At 41.4% G+C, this 20221-nt stretch overlaps 1 protein-coding gene across 4 annotated transcripts in view; it reads right to left on the bottom strand.

Annotated features, from left to right (window-relative positions):
* HECW2 (HECT, C2 and WW domain containing E3 ubiquitin protein ligase 2) overlaps nt 1-20221 on the bottom strand; it is a 330879-nt gene that overhangs the window by 99793 nt on the left and 210865 nt on the right. For all 4 annotated transcript variants that reach the window (XM_019492110.2, XM_019492111.2, XM_059727232.1 and 1 more), the window contains 5 exons: nt 19002-19171; nt 16696-16838; nt 11064-11164; nt 7613-8977; nt 6074-6169 (listed from right to left, as the gene is read on the bottom strand). In XM_019492110.2, coding sequence (XP_019347655.1) covers nt 6074-6169; nt 7613-8977; nt 11064-11164; nt 16696-16838; nt 19002-19171 — 1875 coding nt within the window. The remainder of the gene's footprint in view (nt 1-6073; nt 6170-7612; nt 8978-11063; nt 11165-16695; nt 16839-19001; nt 19172-20221) is intronic.

Here is a 20221-nt window from a genome sequence, read left to right as displayed (position 1 = left end):
CATCTAAGCTTAGCAGAATCACCTGCTTATTAGCATCCACATTTGAAACCACATTCTGTGCATATAAGCATTTTTCCTGCTGGTGATTAGAATCAAGTCCGTGCATGTGCATGTTCACTATGCAGCTAGGTTGCTATGCAACAGCTGATGACTACAAAGCACATGTGATCCTTGTGTCCCCACACGAACTAACTTTGCTCTCTGTGTTTTCCTACTACTTATTAGAATCTTCAGTTACTACAATCAAAACTGTTTTTCCTGATGTATGTTAATAAGTGGCAGACACTGCATCTGCTATCAGGCTACATCTCTCTATTGTCTGTCATTACTAAAGCAAACACAATCCTGGTCCACGTAGCAAGACTGCTACCCTATTCATTTTAAAATTCAGTGAATACATCCTCAAACCCTAAAGTCCCTAAAGACCCTAAGGTCAATGAGAGTTTAGCTAATGACATCAGTGGGGCCAGAATTGCAGCCAAAGCTGTTTGCTTCTGCTGCCTGGTAAAAGACTTCAAAACTACCTGAAGGCTATATAAATTGGGGCAGGTATAGATTAATGGCTGACTATGAGAGGGATGCATGTCCTTGGCTAGTATATTTCTACCTTGTAAATACATTTTTCCATTAGCAGTTTACAGATGGATCCAATAATGTTTTAAATATAATTAATATCGACTGGGTCAGAATTATTCAAACGCATCAGTGAAGCATATGAGAGCAATGTGGCTGCCATATATAAAATACTGCATAACTATTTGTCAGACAATTTAGAAGCCTCCAATATTCATGTTTTCTTTATATCCATAGAAGATGTATTCTTCCTTGAAACACAAGTAATTGAAATAACAAATGTCTTTAATTATACCCTTAATTTTATCATTCTACCAATGATCACTCATAATCATCAGTTATGCACTACCTGGAGAAAATGTTAATCCTGTAACTAATGCATTGCATGCATTAGTTTAAATGTAGGGCTTTAAACTAAGATTGCAGGGGAATGGGGAACACTAACTGGAGTCTACCTGGGGACCAACATACAGGAAAGCTCCATTGACAATGAAACCAAGCAAGCCGATCTTATGGAAGATGAGAAAACAGCTCCCCTTCAACGCAGCAGGCAGCTAGTGACCTCAGTAGAAGGACTTCAGTGCCTGTACAAGAATTCCAGAAGCATAGATTCATAGATGTTAGGGTCAGAAGGGACCTCAATAGATCATCGAGTCCGACCCCCTGCATAGGCAGGAAAGAGTGCTGGGTCTAGATGACCCCAGCTAGATGCATATCCAACCTCCTCTTGAAGACATCCAGGGTAGGGGAGAGCACCACCTCCCTTGGGAGCCCATTCCAGACCTTGGCCACTCGAACTGTGAAGAAGTTCTTCCTAATGTCTAGTCTAAATCTGCTCTCTGCTAGCTTGTGGCCATTATTTCTTGTAACCCCCGGGGGCGCCTTGGTGAATAAAACCTCACCAATTCCCTTCTGTGCCCCCGTGATGAACTTATAGGCAGCCACAAGGTGGCCTCTCAACCTTCTCTTGCGGAGGCTGAAGAGGTCCAGGTGCCCCAGTCTCTCCTCATAGGGCTTGGCCTGCAAGCCCTTAACCATACGAGTGGCCCTTCTCTGGACCCTCTCCAGGTTATCCACATCCCTCTTGAAGTGTGGCACCCAAAACTGCACGCAGTATTCCAACTGCGGTCTGACCAGCGCCCGATAGAGGGAAACTATTATCTCCTTGGATCTGTTCGTCATGCATCTGCTGATGCACGATAAAGTGCCATTAGCTTTTCTGATGGCTTTGTCACGCTGACGATTCATGTTCATCTTGGAGTCTACTAGGACTTCAAGATCCCTTCCCGCTTCCGTTCCACCAAGCACGTCATTTCCTAGGCAGTAGGCATGCTGGACATTTTTCCTCCCTAGGTGCAGCACTTTGCATTTCTCCTTGTTGAATTGCATTCTGTTGTTTTCTGCCCATATGTCCAACCTGTCCAGGTCTGCTTGTAGTTGTTCCCTGCCCTCCAGCGCGTCCACTTCTCCCCACAGTTTTGTGTCATCCACAAACTTGGACAGAGTACACTTCACTCCCTCATCCAAGTCGCTGATGAAGACATTGAAGAGTATCGGTCCAAGGACCGAGCCCTGCGGGATCCCACTGCCCACACCCTTCCAGGTCAACACTGACCCATCCACTACGACTCTCTGGGTGCGACCCTCTAGCCAATTCGCCACCCACCGGACTGTGTAGTCATCTAAGTCACAGCCTCTTAACTTGTTCACCAGTATGGTGTGGGATATCGTATCGAAGGCCTTCCTGAAGTCTAGGTATACGACATCAACCCCTACTCCTGCGTCCAGGCGTTTTGTAACCCGGTCATAAAAACAGACTAGATTAGTCAGGCATGATCTACCTGTTATGAACCCATGCTGGTTTCCCCTCTGCATAATTTGTCTTGCCGGGCTCTTACAAATGTGAGCCTTGATAATTTTTTCGAAGACTTTCCCTAGGATGGAGGTGCGACTGACTGGCCTATAGTTGCCTGGGTCCTCCTTCCTCCCCTTCTTGAAAATGGGGAACACACTGGCATGGGGAACAAGCATGGGGAACAAGCAGAAGGAATTAGTCCTCCAGCTTTCCACTGGGCACTACGATCTAGTAGGGATCATGGAGACCTGGTGGGACTCCTCTCATGACTGGACTATAGCCATAAAAGGCTACATTCTTCACAGAAGGGATAGTGTAGGGAAGAGAGGTGGGGGTGTTGCTCTCTATGTGAAGCAGCAGTACACCTCCCTACAGGTCAATGTCAGCCCCAAAGAAGAATAGCTTGAAACCCTCTGGATCAAGCTCCAGGGGAGGCGTGGTGAGACAGACAAGACTGTAGGTGTATACTACAGGCTACCTAACCAAGGGGAGGAACTTGATCTAGCATTCGCCCATGAACTAACGGAGGCCACACGTGCATGGAACATGGTTGTCATGGGTGACTTCAACTACCCAGACATCTCCAGGGAGGAATGCTCAGCCAGCTCAGATCGATCATGAACCTTCCTGACCAGCACCAAAGAGCTTTTTTTTTTTTGACTCAGGAGGTGCACAGGCCAACTAGAGGCAATGCATTTCTTGACTTGGTCCTGGCCAAAGAAGATGACCTGTTGACCAACTTAAACATAGAGGGCAGCCTGGGCAATAGTAACCATAAAATCATTACATTCACGGTCTGTCGCAAGGCTGACAAAACAGATACCAAGCTCAAAGTCTTAGACTTCAACAATGCAAATTTTAATAAGCTCAGGTCACTTGTAGAGAATGCTCTGAGAGACCAAGGACCACAGGTAAAGGGAGCACAAGAAGAATGTTCATTCCTTAAGGACACAATCCTTAAGGCTCAGAGAAAATCCATGCCCTTAGAGAAAAAGTAGCAGAAGGGTCAAAAAACGCTCTTAGCTAATCAGGGAAGTTGCAGCCCTCTTACAGAAAAAGAAAGAGGCATACAAACAACGGAAGCTTGGGACAGCCTCTAAGGAAGACTACTTGACAATGGCCCGCACTTGCAGAAACCAGATTAGGCAAGCTAAGGCAGAAACTGAACTAAAACTAGCTACAAGAATCAAGGATAACAAGAAGTCCTTCTTTAGCTACATAGGGAGTAAAAGGGAAACTAATGGGAGTGTATGGCCACTGCTCAATGCCTCAGGATACCTGATCACTACCACTCAGGAAAAAACAGAACTCCTAAATGACTACTTTGCCTCAGTCTTTCACAAGACCAAGAGGAACAACACGCCAGGTAGGGCACAGAATGAGTAGTGTGGGACTGACACCATTCCCACCATTGCCACAGAACTGGTGTACGACCAATTAAAAAAAACTAGACATATATAAATCAGCAGGACCATATGAACTCCACCCAAGAGTGCTGCAAGAGTTGGCCGAAGTAATCGCAGAGCCCTTGGCAAAGGTCTTTCAAAACTCATGAGCCTCTAGAGAAATCCCAGAGGACTGGAAGAGGGCCAGTGTTGTGCCCATATTCAAGAAGGGGAAGTGTGAGGACCCGGGAAACTACAGGCCAATTAGCTTCACTTCTATTCCAGGGAAAATCCTAGAAACAATCATCGAAGAGGCTATATGTGACAAACTTGCAGAAGGCATGATACTGAAGGACAGCCAGCATGGCTTCATCGCAGGCAGGTCTTGTCTGACCAGCTTCATTTCTTTCTATGATCAGGTGACTTGCCAGCTGGTCGAGAGAAAAGCGGTTGACATCAGATACTTCAACTTCCAGAAAGCCTTTGACCTGGTATCCCATGAGGTACTGATCAGAAAACTGGAAGATATCGGTCTCAACTGCAGGACTGTCAAGTGGGTGCGAAACTGGCTGCGGGGTAGGACACGGAGAGTCCAAATGAATGGGTCGGTGTCATCCTGGTGAGATGTGGGCAGCTGCGTACCCCAGGGGTTGGTACTTAGCCCAGTGCTGTTCAACATCAATGACCTGGATGACGAGGTGAAAAGCCCATTGGCCAAGTTTGCGGACAACACCCAGATATGGGGTTGTGCGGACACACCCGCGGACAGGCTGCAGATACAAGCAGACCTAGACAGGTGGCACGTTGGGCAGAACGGAACCAGATGAGGTTCAACGTAGAGAAATGTAAAGTGCTGCATCTGGGAAGGAAGAACCCCCAGCACACCTACAGGCTGGGCATCGCTAACCCGACCAGCACTACAAATGAAAGGGATCTGGGGGTAACAATAGACTCCAGCATGCATATAAGCTGGCAATTAGCTCTGGCATGCATCAATCGATGCATCTCCAGTAAAACCAAAGAAGTGATTCTCCCACTTTACTCAATGTTGGCACGGCCACAGCTGGAGTATTGCATCCAGTTCTGGGTGCCGCACTTCAACAAGGACGTGCTAAAGCTTGAGAGGATACAGAGAAGGGCCACCCTTCTGATCAGGGACTTGCATGGCAAACCATATGGGGAGAGGCTGAGGGACCTCGGACTCTCCAGCCTAAAGAAAAGAAGGCTGAGAGGGGAACTGATTGCGGCTTACTGCTATATCAGAAGCATTCATCAAGGGCTCATTGAACAACTGTTCACCAGGGCGCCCTGGGGGAAAACTAGAAACAACGGCCACAAACTCCTGGAAGATAGTTTCAGGCTAAACATTAGGAAAATCTTCTTTACAACTAGGGTATCCAGACTATGGAACAAGCTCTCCCCAGAGGTGGTGCAATCATCTACCCTAGAGGTCTTCAAGAGAAGACTGGATGGTCACCTGGCTGGGGTCACCTGACCCCAGATGTCTTTCCTGTTCATGCAAGGGGCTGGACCCCATGATCCTTCAGGGTCCCTTCCAGCCCTATGATGATTTTATGATTGTGTTTAACCATACATCTCATAGCCAGAGTATCCCTAATGCAATAGTTCAAAGCAGGAAGGCTAAACTTATCAAGCTTTAAAATTTTCCAGCTAATTTTAGAACTCCAGTTAGCAATGCGTGTCCAGAGGGATATAGTGTATTTCAGTGTAGCTCTCCATCAGCTCTGAAGTACAGGAAACCCTCATTACTCGCGGCTTTGGCATTCATGGTTTCAAATATTCGCGAATGCCGAACCCGCATTTTAAATACACTTTATACACTTCCAGGAGCTCCTCAGGAGCTCCATGCTTGCTGCTGTTGGGCTCCTACCACCGGGCTCCTGCCACCACTGCTGGAGCCGTGCTCTACCCCGACCTGCCCGGGGCATTGCGTTCATGAACACAGACTGCATTCATGAACGAAGTGCCTTATTCACGGATTTTGCCATTTGTGGGGGATACGAGAACATATCCCCCACGAATGGCAAGGTTCACCTGTATATCACAGCTTTCAGCATACTAACTATGGAACATGACCCCACATCCCTACTCATCTGGATCAGACACTGAAAAGGCAGTTCACATGCTTGTTCCCTACTTCTCACTTGGAACACCTCAGCTGGTATCTTTTAGTTTGACCTCAAAAGTTGAGTGGCTAATATCCTGAACTCCCTTTGGTTAAAGTTAAAAGGAAACTTACTTGGTGGTAGAGCCTCATCCACTCTTTGATATCGGCTGACATCTTGACGCACCGAAGGTAGTGACCTCAAAGCTTGGTGGCCATTTGCTTGAGAACCTAGAATTAAAACATAAAGAAGTTGTGTTTTTTTCTGTTGAGTTGTCTCTGAATTGCACAACAGAGATTATGGCTTCTGCTTACAATCTCAAATCTCAGGAAGGAATGCCAACTCATATCTACCTCTTTCAGAGCATATAGATCATGTAAAACTACCAGAGAAACCCAAATACCATAACCTCAAGGCCAAATTGTTTCCTGAGGTACACTGCCATATCTTTATTGACTTCAAGGGAATAATATAAAGTAAAACCTTCAAATAGAGCACCTTGGCCATTGGTGCTTGAAACATAAAACTACAAGGATATATTCACTATATTTTAACAAGGTGTCCCACAATAATAAGACTTTTCAGTCTCTAACTAAAGAGTGAGGCTTGCTCTGATATACAGGGATAAAGAAAACTACTAAAGAAAGGTTTGCTCTATTAAAGAAAAACCCATAACTATTACGCATGACAACCCCAAACAAGCCTGAATTATTAAATACACTTTGCTGAAAATATTTACACCTTGTTACACCTTGTTGCTGAAAAATACATCAGTATGTTGAAACTATGCATAAAATAAATCCCTGCATAATCCCTGACTCAGCTGAAGCCAGCAGAACTCTCATTGACTTTTACAATACCAGGATTTTTCCTTTTGTGTAGAATTCAGAGAGATATTATTTCCTCTGATATCTGGTGCAATCTGATATAATCAAAAGTCAAAAGCTGCTCTTCAGAAGTACTTGATATACTTGTCTTAAGTCTTTAACTTTCAGGAATGATTTACTGCAGGAATGTCCAGAGGACGATCAACTCCGTGAGAGTCAGAGAAATTACCTCTAATATCCTAAAATATGATGGTAACATGTTATCAAGGAGCTCCCAAAAATCCCCAGTTCATCACTGAAGAAGCAGCATGTGTTTAAGAACAATTACAACTAGGTTGGTGCCTTTTTTGGAGCTAGCATGACTTAAATTAGCTTTTCCGGTTATTATTAATAATGAATGAACAAGGAAGAATTTATAACACAAAGAAGAATTAGCTTTAAAAGTGATATGCAATTCTTTTTATAAAAAAAATCCTGAATCCTTCTTATATTTTATTATGCATACTTTTTCCCTTTCTCCCAAAACAAAAACCCCTCAAGTTCTCAGGTACTAGTTTTCAGGCTTTGTTGTTTTTACCCACTAACATTTTCATTCAACACAGAAATATATGCACATTTTCCCCCTAACTATAACATTTTTGGTTTCAAAACTGATATTTTTTATGCTAAAATGTTTTTTTCAAAACCAAAATAAATTTTAAAAATATGAATGGGAACAAGGAAGTACAACTGTCTTAAGAGATCTTCACATTTTTGTGATTTATTTTTCTTTCATTTTGTATTAATTCTGTATTTTCAGTAGCTCTGCTAATGAATGCGTTGTCGTCTATTACCTACAGACATTACCTCCAGTAGCTCCTTCAATTGGTGCAGCTGCTCCCTCACAAGCTTCCTGGGCATCTCCAGTTTCTTCATCCTGGGACTGGCTGCTTGCAGCAGCAGCAGCAGCAGCAGCAGCCTGCAGGCTCCTCCTTCTTTGCCAAATCTCTTCTGCTTCCTCTCCATCCTGTAAACTACCTCCTTCAGCCAGCTGCACCTCCTCTTGAGTGCTTGGTAATCTCACTACAGGTAAAGAGCCAGGACAGCGCATAGTCTCCTGTGTTTCTGCAGCAGGCTCACTTCTAGCCACATGAGTGGCACAAGCACCCTCCTCCTCTTCCTGAGATGAAAAGGCAGGAGTCTCAGGAAACCTGGCACTTTCAAAAGATGAACATCGTGTTTCAACTGACGACAGCCGTGTGGTCACACTTTCATTACAAGAGCTGTCTGCTCCTTCAACATCACTCTCCCCTTCTGGCCTAGTACTAGCCTCACTAACACTCTCTGTGCGAGCAGGGTCACTGTGCTCAGTTTCTGATGACACCTGAGAAGGTTCAGACCCTTGGTCAATAGATTCTGTTTCACTAATACCTCTTCTATTACCAACAGCAGAGTCAATAGCTCCTGTATCAGCACTGCTAGTAGGCTGTTCTGCCTCCTGACAGGCACACAATTCAATGCCAGCCTGGTCTACTGGCACTTCATTTTGACAGTCTTGCTGGTTTTCACCTTCAATTGCCACGTCTGATGGTGGAAGCCTTTGGAGAGTCTCTTGCTGGTCATCAGATGGCTGCAAAGGAGTTTCAAAAGATAAAACTTTTCCATTGTCTGCTGAACCCTGCATTACCTGATTTGATGAGTGACTTGAACAATGTTCTTCAACATTCCTTGTAGCACCATTAAGCATCACTAAACCACCTTCTTCTTCCAAGGAAGACTGAAAACCCATATCTTGATGCAACTCATGCTCCTCTTCATCTGAATCAATGTGGAGCATAGCATTAAGTCTTGTGTCAGTGGGAAAGCTACTTCTTAGTTTTGGGGAGGCCCCAAGTGAACGCTCACTGCCACCAGATGTTCCAGGTCTCGGATGACTGCTGTGTTCTATTGCATCCAGATAGTCATTCAGTGAGTCCTGGCGACCTCTGGTAGGTGATGACCTTGAAGTAGAAGAAGTTAATTCCTCCTGGTCTGTTTCTAGAGCCGTACTAGTCCTGAAATGATGCTTTGGTATTGCCTCTCCAGAAGATTCCTCAAGAACTGAACCATTTGAACAAACTGGATGTGTGTCATGATGTCCGGCTGGCATGTCCTCATCATCAGAGGGGCTTCCCAAATCTCCATTTACGGAATTCACTCCTAGCAAAGTACCAACTGCTTCTGGTGAAGCATCTGCCATTAAAAACACAAAGACTGGAATTGAAATCCATGATGCCTCCAGCAGGTTAATTCTAACATCATTGTATAACATGAATGATATATAAACATACATCTGTTAAGCTGTGCATTACCTTCATTCAAAATAGCTAAGTGAAAAAACTGCAGTGAATTCTATCTAGGCTTCTATGATATCATACTCTAAAAAAAAAAACTGCAAAGTATTGGCCATCATGAATAATTTGGATTTAATCTACTTTGTGGGGTAAAGCGAACCTAATAAACCTGAAGTATCACCACAAAGCATCCACCCTGCTCTAAGAGATGCAAGCACTTTGCCAAGAATCTTGTAAAAACTGCTCTGACAACCACCACATGGAAGATAAGAAACAGTTTTCTAAAGTTTGTACTCCTATATCCAAGATGAGGCTCTACAGTGGGCCAGCCACTGACATCGACTGCAATTTTTCTCTTATAGGCAGGCTATTATGACCAGTGCCCAAAATTTTAGGAAGAAGCCACAAACTACAAAAAGATCACCTTCTGTGTAGAATACACTTTAATATTTTTCCCTTTAAAGAAGGGAAATCTAGATAAAGGTTCTGTGGGTGCTTTCTAGGGTATTGCAATAAGCATTTTAAGGTGGAATATTGTTTTTCTGAGTTTTTTAGGACATGATATAGAATGTAATGAAAGAGGAAACAGATCAAACATTTCATCCTAACAATTGTTTAGGAATGAATATTACTTTCAAAGGTGGGGGCATGTAACAGGGGTCCTTCTCAGGGCCGATCTAACTGTGGCCCACCCACCTGTTTCTGGGCTAACCGCCCGCCTTCTCACCCGCCACACCTTATTGGAATTAATTAGTTCATTGATGTAATTAAGTGGGAGGCTGCCCATTTCCTGCCCCGATGCCAGGAGGTGCTATCTGCAGCTCCATTCCTCCCCTACACCGCAGCCCAAGCCTCGCAGATGGCATCTCAATGTTATCATCATCACCGGCCCCCACACTGGGCCCCAGAATCCTCCTAATTGAACCCCACCTGGATTCATCTCCTCAGGCAGTTTCATTCGCCTTCACACTGGGCAGCATAGCTCCCTGAACTGCTTCCCCTTCCAGGTGTGGTCCCCCCGGGACCTTCAGCTCACTAGCCCCGGCCCATCTCCAGGCCAGCCGGAACCCCAGGCCCTCGGCTCTTGGGCGTTCCTCACGGTGGCCCCCCCCACAGCCCTTCGACCCTTCCGGTCCTGGCCCCAGCATGGACCAGTCAGGGAAAGTCCAGGCAGGCCTGAGTCTATGGCCTTTTCTCTCTCTCCAGGGGTCCACCCTCCAGGCCCTCCAAACAAAGGGGTAACCCACCCAGTTGTAGAGGCAAGGGGTTAGGGGCCCCGACCCGCCTTTCACCGGGGTGGTAACTGGCCTGGTATTTCCTGGGGGCTCCCGCACCACTGGGAGCTCCACCAGGCCACCCACTCTCAGCAGGGTGCAGTGTTTTAGGTCGTACCCAGGACCAGCAGCCTCCTATCCTTCCCCTACAGCTCCTCCCTTACCTCCAGATGATACCAGCAGCCCTCCGGCCAGGCAATATTGTTGCCTGGCCCCCAGCAGCAGAACTGTCCTGCTTACATGGGCTGCCCTCGGTTCAAAATGGCTGCGCTCATCAGGCACCCGGCAGCTGCCAGCTCCAGGCCCTTGCAGTGGCAGGCACAAACAGTGCCCTGCCACAGGGCATTATGCAAGCAAGAAGTCGATAGGTGCAGTAATGCCAAACTAAGGCTTATACTAGATAGATCAGTAATACACTAATACACTAAGATAACTTGGCATCTACTAATAAAGAAATTGCAAATGAATTGGATGAGAGGCAAGCTAAGAGCACCGAAGTACATTTAAAAAAAGATAACACAGTGAGAGAAAAAGAAATAAATAAAAATAGACAGCATCTCAAAACTGGCGTTTGAACTATCTAAAACAACATCTTTCCTTTCAACGATCACTGTATACAAAAAAAGAGAGTAATAGGCAAGCATAGTAAATAATGACTTTTTTTTTTTCTAACTGACCATCTGAAAACACAGGTCCTTTTGTAAACCTCACCTTCATGAATAGAAGATGTAATCTCCACTTTGAACTGCAGATACCCACTTACATGGTCAGCTGGGAGCCTTCTGCCAAGATTGTAGCTGAGAATTTGGTCTCTGTAAAGAGAAAATGTGTGTGTATGCATGTATGTATATTCACAAAAGTTAAATAGTTCTCTAGATTTTTTACCATCCTGTTTTTAACTGTCAAAGTTTTAATCTGTCATGTTCATGTCAGCGAGACATAATGCAATCAAATGTTTTAGCCATGAATTCATAGAAATGGGCCTCATCTACTACCTTGTAGAGATGCACAAATACCATGCACTTCCTGAAAAACTAATAACCATCATGTAAAACAGTGGAACAAACTACTGTTTCCAAGTAGCAATCATGTACCAGCAGCTTTCATCCTCCGTAAATCTTTTCAGAATTTTGAAAGGGAGAACATTTTAAAGGAAAAAATATTTTTAAAATGTCTAAGTTTACAAAAAAAAAAATCAATTATTTCATTACTTGAAAGATAAATGCTAGAAATATTCATTTTGTTAGGCCCAAGTTAAAAAAGCACTTAGATGCACACCTAACTTTAAGCTAGTGCTGACCAGGAACCAATTTAAGCACAGTTCTTAATGCATGGGATTAATGTTAAACCTATTCTAAATCAGAGATTTCACTGAGACTCAAACATGGGTTAATTGTTTTACTGAGACAAAAGATGAGATTCTGTCCAATGTACTCCAATAAGCATCCAAAAGTCAGTCCACAGTCTCCTCCAGCATAATTCAGAGAGCCCATGCATTGGCATGTCAACATAGGACAGTTTTATCACTTATGTCAGTACAGGTACATGGGTATAACTCCCCATGAGGGCACTCTGTAGTGGTATAAATAGCTTAGCTTTAATCTCTTCCTAAGTGATAGTAGGCAAAAAAGAAATTAAAAAGGCCACCTGCATACTGGAATAAAAGAGGACTCACAGGATAAATTCTACTGGCAAAACCATAGGGGTTTAAATTCAAACTTTAGGTTATAGCAAAATACCTTGTGTAGACAAGGTCTAAATTAAAGTGGTCACCCCCTGGCTACTTTATCCACCAAAATGCCAACTGGAATACTCCACTGCTGGTGCTGCAGCTCTATTACACTGCTAAACCCAATCAAGCCTCCTTTGCCAGGTAGAGGGAAGTGGAACGGGGCTGGGAGTTTTGACTGTCTCCTACAGTTTGTGCTCAGCATTGCTCAGCAGTTTGTGCTCAACATTGCTTCAGCAATTTGACCCAGTATATATGGGCTGGAGCTGTAAGGGTCACAGCTTTAATGCCTAGGAGAGCAGGCCATGAAACAAACCACTTCTGCTGTGTGTTCAGTCAGCCACTATTCTCCACAACAGCTATACAAAATTCCCAACTGGCAATTTTTGTACACAGATATGCAGGGTCAGGGGGCAAATCCTTTGATTCCTGCTCCACCCAAAGTTTAAAACCAAGTGCTTGGCAGTGGCAGCAGCATTTCTAGTCAGGCAGTACTGGGGGAGTCAATTGACTTCATGGCTCATTATAATCTAGCTGATCCCTTCTGAACTCTTCCTTCCACAGGTGTTAATGACCCACTCTTCTTTATAATGGTCTTAATGTTCCACTAATCAACCTAACCTTTGTTCTTTAATTCTGCTTTCTGTTAGCTGCTCTTAGTAATAGCTCCCACTTTAGTCCTAAAATTGTTTCCAACTCATTCCAGTGAAATTATATTTGTTTTAATTCAACATTGCCCTGGGCCCCTAGCATAGTAGTAAAGCTCCTAGTTTATTTTTAACTGGAGAAAAATACATGTTATTTCATATGTGATGATGCACCTCGCCATCTGCAACCCCCTTTTCATATGCCGGGTACTGATGAAGCTATCTGACTGCTAGAATTGGGGCTCACTCTAAATCCAGATGAGACCTAAACTAACACAACTTATTTAAAGAATGGCAAGTTCCAGGCTCTGAGCACTCTTATTTCCCTGACTCAAAAGCAGCATTACTACTATAAGGGGGAAAATGAACTAGTTATGGTTTTCTATGAAACTGCTTCTCCAACGTAAAAAAATGAAATATTTCTGTGTGCTGTTCAAGCCAGAACCAAGGCCACGTAAATTGAAAATAAAGAAAGTTTTGCTCAATAGCAAAAGTACAATGTACATATATTTGATACATTCCACAAAAAACCTCAACTTATACAATTCATTGGAACATATCAGAAAGTGTAATCAGAAAAAAAAAAGATATATACCTTTGGGCAATATGTCATTTAATGCACTGTTAGACATTTGATAGAAAATAGACTAAGTTAATAATTAAGGATTTTCATTGAAAAGGATTAATTAATTAGATTTACAAACGAACTTATTTCAGCCCTGTAGTCCTCTGTGCTTACAACAGTAAACATAATAGTATGATATAATAGTGAATCAGGACCTTAAGATTTAATCAGGAAAATGGCCAAAATAGTTAATTCCCAGGAAAATGCTTTTCGGGTAAGAAAGCACCTTCAATGGATTTGTCTGTCTTCCTCTACCATATTACAGCAAGATTAAATTATGAGTTATTCATTGAGACAGACAACATAAATCTAGGTCACATAGGTATAAAAAAACAGTGTAATACCCCATCTGAAATGAGAGTATGCTCCACTTGTGCAAATCTTGGTTGCCTTTGTCTATATGAAGGGTTTGTACTCATTCAGCCGCAGCAATATCTGAAACTGAGGCTAACTCTAAGTGAAACGAAGGACAAAATTAACACAACCTGTTTACAGACTAGCAGCTCCTAGACTTTAGCCTGTATTGTAGTGAATTAACAGTAGCATCCCTCAAAACTAACCAATATGCATAGACACAGGTTTAGAACTGAAAGATTGCATGATTATAGTTATTAAAGTTTCAAAATGGACTTTTATTCTGCATTCAAATGGACTATAAAGATCAGTGAAAATTTGGTTACATGTATTCCTATGGTGTAATGAGGATGAAGCTTTACATAAACCAAGTAAATAGCACAACTCTGTATTCGTGAAAGAAAAATACAAAATAAAATTGAGTCGCTAACAAAGCCAAAAAGCCAATAGCATACATGGCCCAGGCTTCAGTACTTGAACTTATGCATTTTTTAAAGTTGATTTTTTAAAATTATTACAGAAAATAATATCCACATCTTCCCCGCTTGTTGTCATGACGAGGAGGTTAAAAGAGATTACATCTTAATTGCCTGTCAAAAAAATCATGCCTAGTTTTTCTATAATTAGGGTACTTTGTACTTTAATGTTATGTTGTAGATCTTTTCTGTTCAGTCTGTTTCATCTAATTTATGCATCATGACCTACTTTGTAAGATTTCTGAGGAAGAGGCTGGGCCATGATCACTGATTGGTGCCCCTGGACACTACTGCATTACAAATAAACAACATCATCCTCCTTGATAAGTGGACAAAATATCAGCATTAATTTTTCAGTGAACTAAATTGAATATTTACTTATATAATTCTTACATATATGCATATTCCATAATCTTCTCCCTCCCTCAAAGATTCTGAGATATTTTAGTTGCAAGTTCGGAGGCTAAAACCAAAAATGTTCTCCAAAATTTTTGCTTGCAAAATGTACAGAAAAGATGTCTGTACGTACAGATAAACACAACAAATGTAGGTAGTTGCCAGACTTCACACAACTACAAAATAGTGTAGCTAGAACATTTTGGTGTTACTATGCAAATAAACACACAGAGCAGAGCTCTGAAATTTGCCAATGGTTCACTTGTTCATCAGTGTGCAAATTTAACAAGCAAAAAACACTTACCGCATTATCTCATCTTTTATTTAAACTCAGTTTTAATCAAATCTGAATCAAACTACTGTGCTAAACAAACATAGCAGTTCAAAATGATAATTAGAACAGTGTTTTGCAAACCTTGTGGGTTTATGCCCCACCAAAAGAGTCATGCAGCCCTGTACTTAGGCTTGCCATCTTGTCTTTGCTTACCTCCCTACTGGTTACCCCACTACTGATTGTTACTGATTCTTCCCTCTCTGGCAGTCAGTGACAATTGCTGGTGAGGGGAACTGCCTGTGGGAAAAGCAGCAGTAGTGGCTGAAGTTGGGGTGTGTCAGTGGCTGAAGTAAGGGGCAGCTGCTAACTGGCACCATGATTCGCATGTGTCCCATCCCTGTTGACCCAAGAACTAGCTGCATCCCCGCCATGGTTGTCCACAGTTTGGGAAATGCTGAATTAGACAATCAAATTGTTTCAACTTAGCATTTCTTAGGAAAGTCCCTTACATGTACCTGGGCTACTTTTGATACTATTATAAAGTGTATGAACAAACCCGTTTTAAATATATTTAGTCAACAGAAGCACCATCAAAATTTTGCTATTATTCAAACATCATCTTTTTTTTCTTTTTTTAACTTACATGCGTACCCACTACTTATGAAGCTTAAAGATGAAAACTACTTTCAACCTGAATTTGCTTTGCTCTATGAATACAAGTTGCTACATATTTGGTGGAAATATTTTTGAAAAGGGAGCTGCATGTTAGCTGTTGTGCAGAAGCACAATGACACTGCCTTGTTCTTTTCAAGAATTTCAATGGCATCTCATCCAATGCCTACTTGAGGTCAATGAAAGGACTCGCATAGGCTTCAGTGGCCCTATACAAAACATGCTTTACAGTTCAGCTCCTCTCTTATGTTCAGATGACAGATGTTGTCATCTTGTTTTATGACCACTTAATTTACTATATGAACATTTAGGATCCTGATAAAATAAATACTATACAGAATTTTTTCATACATTTATATTTTATTCACTGCATATACTACTATACGTAGAGCAGGCCCACTGCCAAACGACAGTCACTTTCAGCTGACTCACATGAAGCTCAAGTTTTCTGACCGACACCTCTGGCTTTCATCCTTCCTTCATTTTCTGACTACCGAATTCTAGAGCTTTTGTCATAGCGCGTTGTACTCTGAGCACAAACAAGATTTGATAATAATTTGGTCAATACTAATAGTCACTTTAGGCCAAAAGAACCTTTTAGGACATCATTTTAAATGGTTTTGCATCTTTAAAATAGTACAGAAATCTAAGGAGATTGTCAAAAAAAACTTTCAATGACACAGTAGATTAATTTTGGGGCCCATCAAATTTCAATGTTACAGCATTACACTCAGAAAAAGAACCTACATAAACCTTTCAGTTCTACCCAATTAGTTAAATCAATGTTAAATTTCTTTAAGTGATGATTAGAAATGCTTGTATTGTATAAAAAAAAAAATCTGCTTGTTCTAAATATTTGTATTCAACTCCATTGCTTTAAATAACTAACTGCCTTATTACTCTTTGACGTACTAGCAACAAGTTAACACCTTTGATGCACAGAAAATAAATTATAGGCAAATCACACAGAGTCAAATTAATATAAAAAGCTAAGAAATGAGAACATATTCTATTATAAGACTGAAAAAAGGTTAACTTCCTGCTATGGCAAGTCTATGGTATTTGATCAAAATTAGTCATGGAAAAATTGGTTTGTGACTATATCACAGGTAGTGATCCTCCTGACTAATATAATGCTTTGTTTTGTTTACTGTTAGTTTTATGATTTACCCTATTGCATGTCTCTCCAATAGCCTCTGGACTGGGATGGTTAACTTCCCAAGAAAGCGCTTGATGATAGGACGACTCTTGGCAAATTTGTCTTTAATTTCAATCTCCAAGACATCTGTTAGAAGTGCAACAAAAGAATATTTCTGCAAAGAAATAACAGATTTGACAGGCTATCAGGATACCTCTGTTCAACAAGAATGGATATTTACACCACCACCTGGCAACACAAAGAGATAATTATTGCTGATTACATCCGTTTCTATATTACAAAATTATGCCAAGATAATAAAGTTATTCCTTATTTCCCTTCAGAAAGAATAAACTGTATTTTTTTTCTATATCACTATAATGTTTCACTCATCAAATGACAATTTGATAAAGCATCAGTTACCTGCTCAGGAACAGCTTACATCATCTATTTAAACATCCATTAGCCTTCACCCTTGGGATTTTCAATACAAGTGACAATCTGACCAGAATACCTAAAACACAGTATACTTCTATGGCTAAATAAATGTCAATAGGGAACAAAACCTAGATGTTCCACTACAGCTTCATCTGACTTGAATTGTTGAATGTGTCTGATTAGCATACAGAATAGAAAACCATTGTCTCACCCAGTCTATCATCAGGATCAAGCTTTCCTGTGATGGACAGAACTTAAGTGCCGTCACTATCAGTTTGCTATAATAAAATTGCAAATTTCCTAAGGGAAGGAAGGAATCAATTCTGCACCACATACAATACAGTGCAGCATGTGCATTATAATTTTATAAGGGTATTATCAGTATCTTGTTACAGAGAAGAACATATCAGTTAAAGGCATGCTGACATAATATATTCTCCAGTGAACATTATCACTTTGATAAAAGCTGCAAAAGCAAGCAACTAGAGGGCAAGGGAATAAAAGAAAAACTCGACTACTTTTTATTAGAAATAAAGGAAAGTGCATGTAGTAAAAGTATGTCTACAACATTTCTGGATCATGTTTGGGAGTGCTACAGTGGAACATGGTACACTCGGCTTGTGTGCACCTTAATAAGGATGTTTATAAGGCTGTTTACAATAATATTGGCGTGCACCCAGTGAACTAGCTCAGGTGTAGTTATCACTATATACCAAGTACCATACTAAGGCAGCTACATTGCATTTGTTTCAGGGGGTAGCATGGGGGAAGTAGGCATATTGTATTCTATTGCAGTGCTTCCTAGAGTGGTCTGGAGGCAGTGTAGGGGTGTCTTTAGTAGCTAAACCTCTTACTTTGAACTCAGCAGCAAGTGGACTCTGTTAAAGCATATCTGTTAAAGTGTATCTGTGTATCTATTAAAGATGTTAGATTGGTATCACTGATGGAAATGTGTATTATTTATCCAGAAAATAGACAGTTTTGTCATTGATCATACTCTGACAACCACTGCACCTTGTTCCAGTTTACTGCAACCTTATTTCAGCTATGTTCTCTGACAAGATTATCCACACCCCTTGTAGCTTTGACTCTGTTAACACTCAGATACCAAATATAGTGGGGGCACATACCTAGTGGAAAGCAGATTCAGCCCATCAACTTGTTTCACAAGAGCTACCAAATGGCCATCTAACAGGTCCAGGTTTTGGTTACTAAAAGGTATTAACTTAAATATTATTTCTCACTTAAGATTTTCTTTTTGACACAGTTTTGCCATTCTGCACTTGTTAAAGACAGAGTTGTTTCAGTGTCTGCTCTGACACAAGTGAAATAAATTCGAAAAGCCAGCTTTTGTCAAGCTGTCTTCCTCTTGCTAGATGGTGCTATAATTCCTCCCTTGATTAATCCTTCTACAGGAACCATGTACTTTAAAGAGCATCCCCTCTGCCTGACAATAAATCAATCTGTAAACTTGCCAGTTGCTACAAGCTGCAGAGAGGAGCATTTCTCAATGAACAATAGCTGGAATCACTGCCCAAGCTAAGTCAAAACATGAATGCTCACTTACTGTGTCTTAAGTATCCTCACACCATATAATCCATTCTAATTAATTTAGTCCTTTATTTCAAGGAATCCACAGGACTACTGAGTGATTCCAAATCTTGCCAGCAGCCGAGGGAATGAGCTGCTCACAGCAGTATGGTTCAAACATATTATAAAAGGCAACTGTTCCTACCCAACAACAGGGTTCCTGCAACTACAACAATAGCTAAGTACATTTAAATAATCAGCTGCAAAAATAGCTCATAGCATCAGACAGGACCAAAACATAAAAAGAAACAACTACTTGGTTGAACTATTGCACCAGCAGGCAGAAGGAATTCTAGAAAAGGCACGTTACCTCTCTGTGCCAAACAGGATTAGTTGTGTTACTGATGATAGTAGACCGTCTTTCCTGACCATGATGGGCAAACGTAGGGAATGTACTTTTCTTCCCTGGTTGAATCGACATCTTTAGGTAAGGATCAGGGTTGAAGAACATCCCCTTTTTTAGCCCAACTGCCCTAATATCTTAAGAGAAAGGAAGAAAAAAGAAACAAAGTAATTAAAACAGTTCACAAAAATGTCATATTCCTAAAATACAACCTTCGGCTCATGATGAATGGCAAGTAAACTAGCATATAACTATGTAAGCTATGCCTAATTAGACATAATGCATAGAATCTGCTAAGGCAGGAAATCTGAGAGCTTTCTTAACAGACAGTAAAACTGGGGGCATCACTTCCTCTATTTGTGATCTAGCCATGTAATTTAATATAATGCACAGTGTCATTAAAAAGTAATGTAAATGTAAAACACGTTTTGGTAATATATCCCCCTATCCCTCTATTTCTGGATTAAAAACAAAAGCTGCATGTGAAGTAGACTACTGACGCATTATTTTTCAGGGTTACTACACTAACAAAACATACACTAAATATTTATAGACAAGATGATGCTCTGGGCTAGGATGTACAGCTGGTCACAGCCCAGAGCAAAAAAAAAAAGTCAAACATTCCAGAGAAAAAAAGACATTTTTTTTAGCATGCTTTTTTTCCATGTACGGCTTCCTCCAGCTCTGGAAACAATGTCCAGCACCTTTTGCCAACTATAATAGCAAGGAATAATTTTCTTTGGCCACAACGCGTGCTTACATACATTAATGAACCAGGGTTTTGAGTCTCAAAGGGCAAAACAGAAGTGGTACTTCTAGCACAATGAGCAATTTTAATCTTTATTTTCAATATTTCTCTTTTCAGATTCCCTGAAGCCACAGATTTCTGGGTCCTTCTCAATGAGGAATTCTAGCCTGTAGTAGCAACCTCCATGAACCTCACTATATCTGGCATGTGCCAAATCAGAGTCTGCACAGAGAAAATGTACTGCCCTAAATGAAAAAATGCACTTGGATTGGATTTAAAAACCTGGCCAAATATAAAAAATAAGTTTCAAGAGCAAGGACAGACCATAAACTATGGTTCCATTTTAGGAACAATTTATTCAGGTTCTCTATCATGACTATCATTTGAACTATTGAAACACAGTTTCTTTCTAGGAGGGAGCACCACTGATATTTTGAGA

This window comes from Alligator mississippiensis, chromosome 4, assembly GCF_030867095.1.
Source record: "Alligator mississippiensis isolate rAllMis1 chromosome 4, rAllMis1, whole genome shotgun sequence".
NCBI lineage: Eukaryota > Metazoa > Chordata > Crocodylia > Alligatoridae > Alligator > Alligator mississippiensis.
Note: the sequence above shows the minus strand (reverse complement) of the source record. Positions and strands in the feature narration are given on the sequence as shown.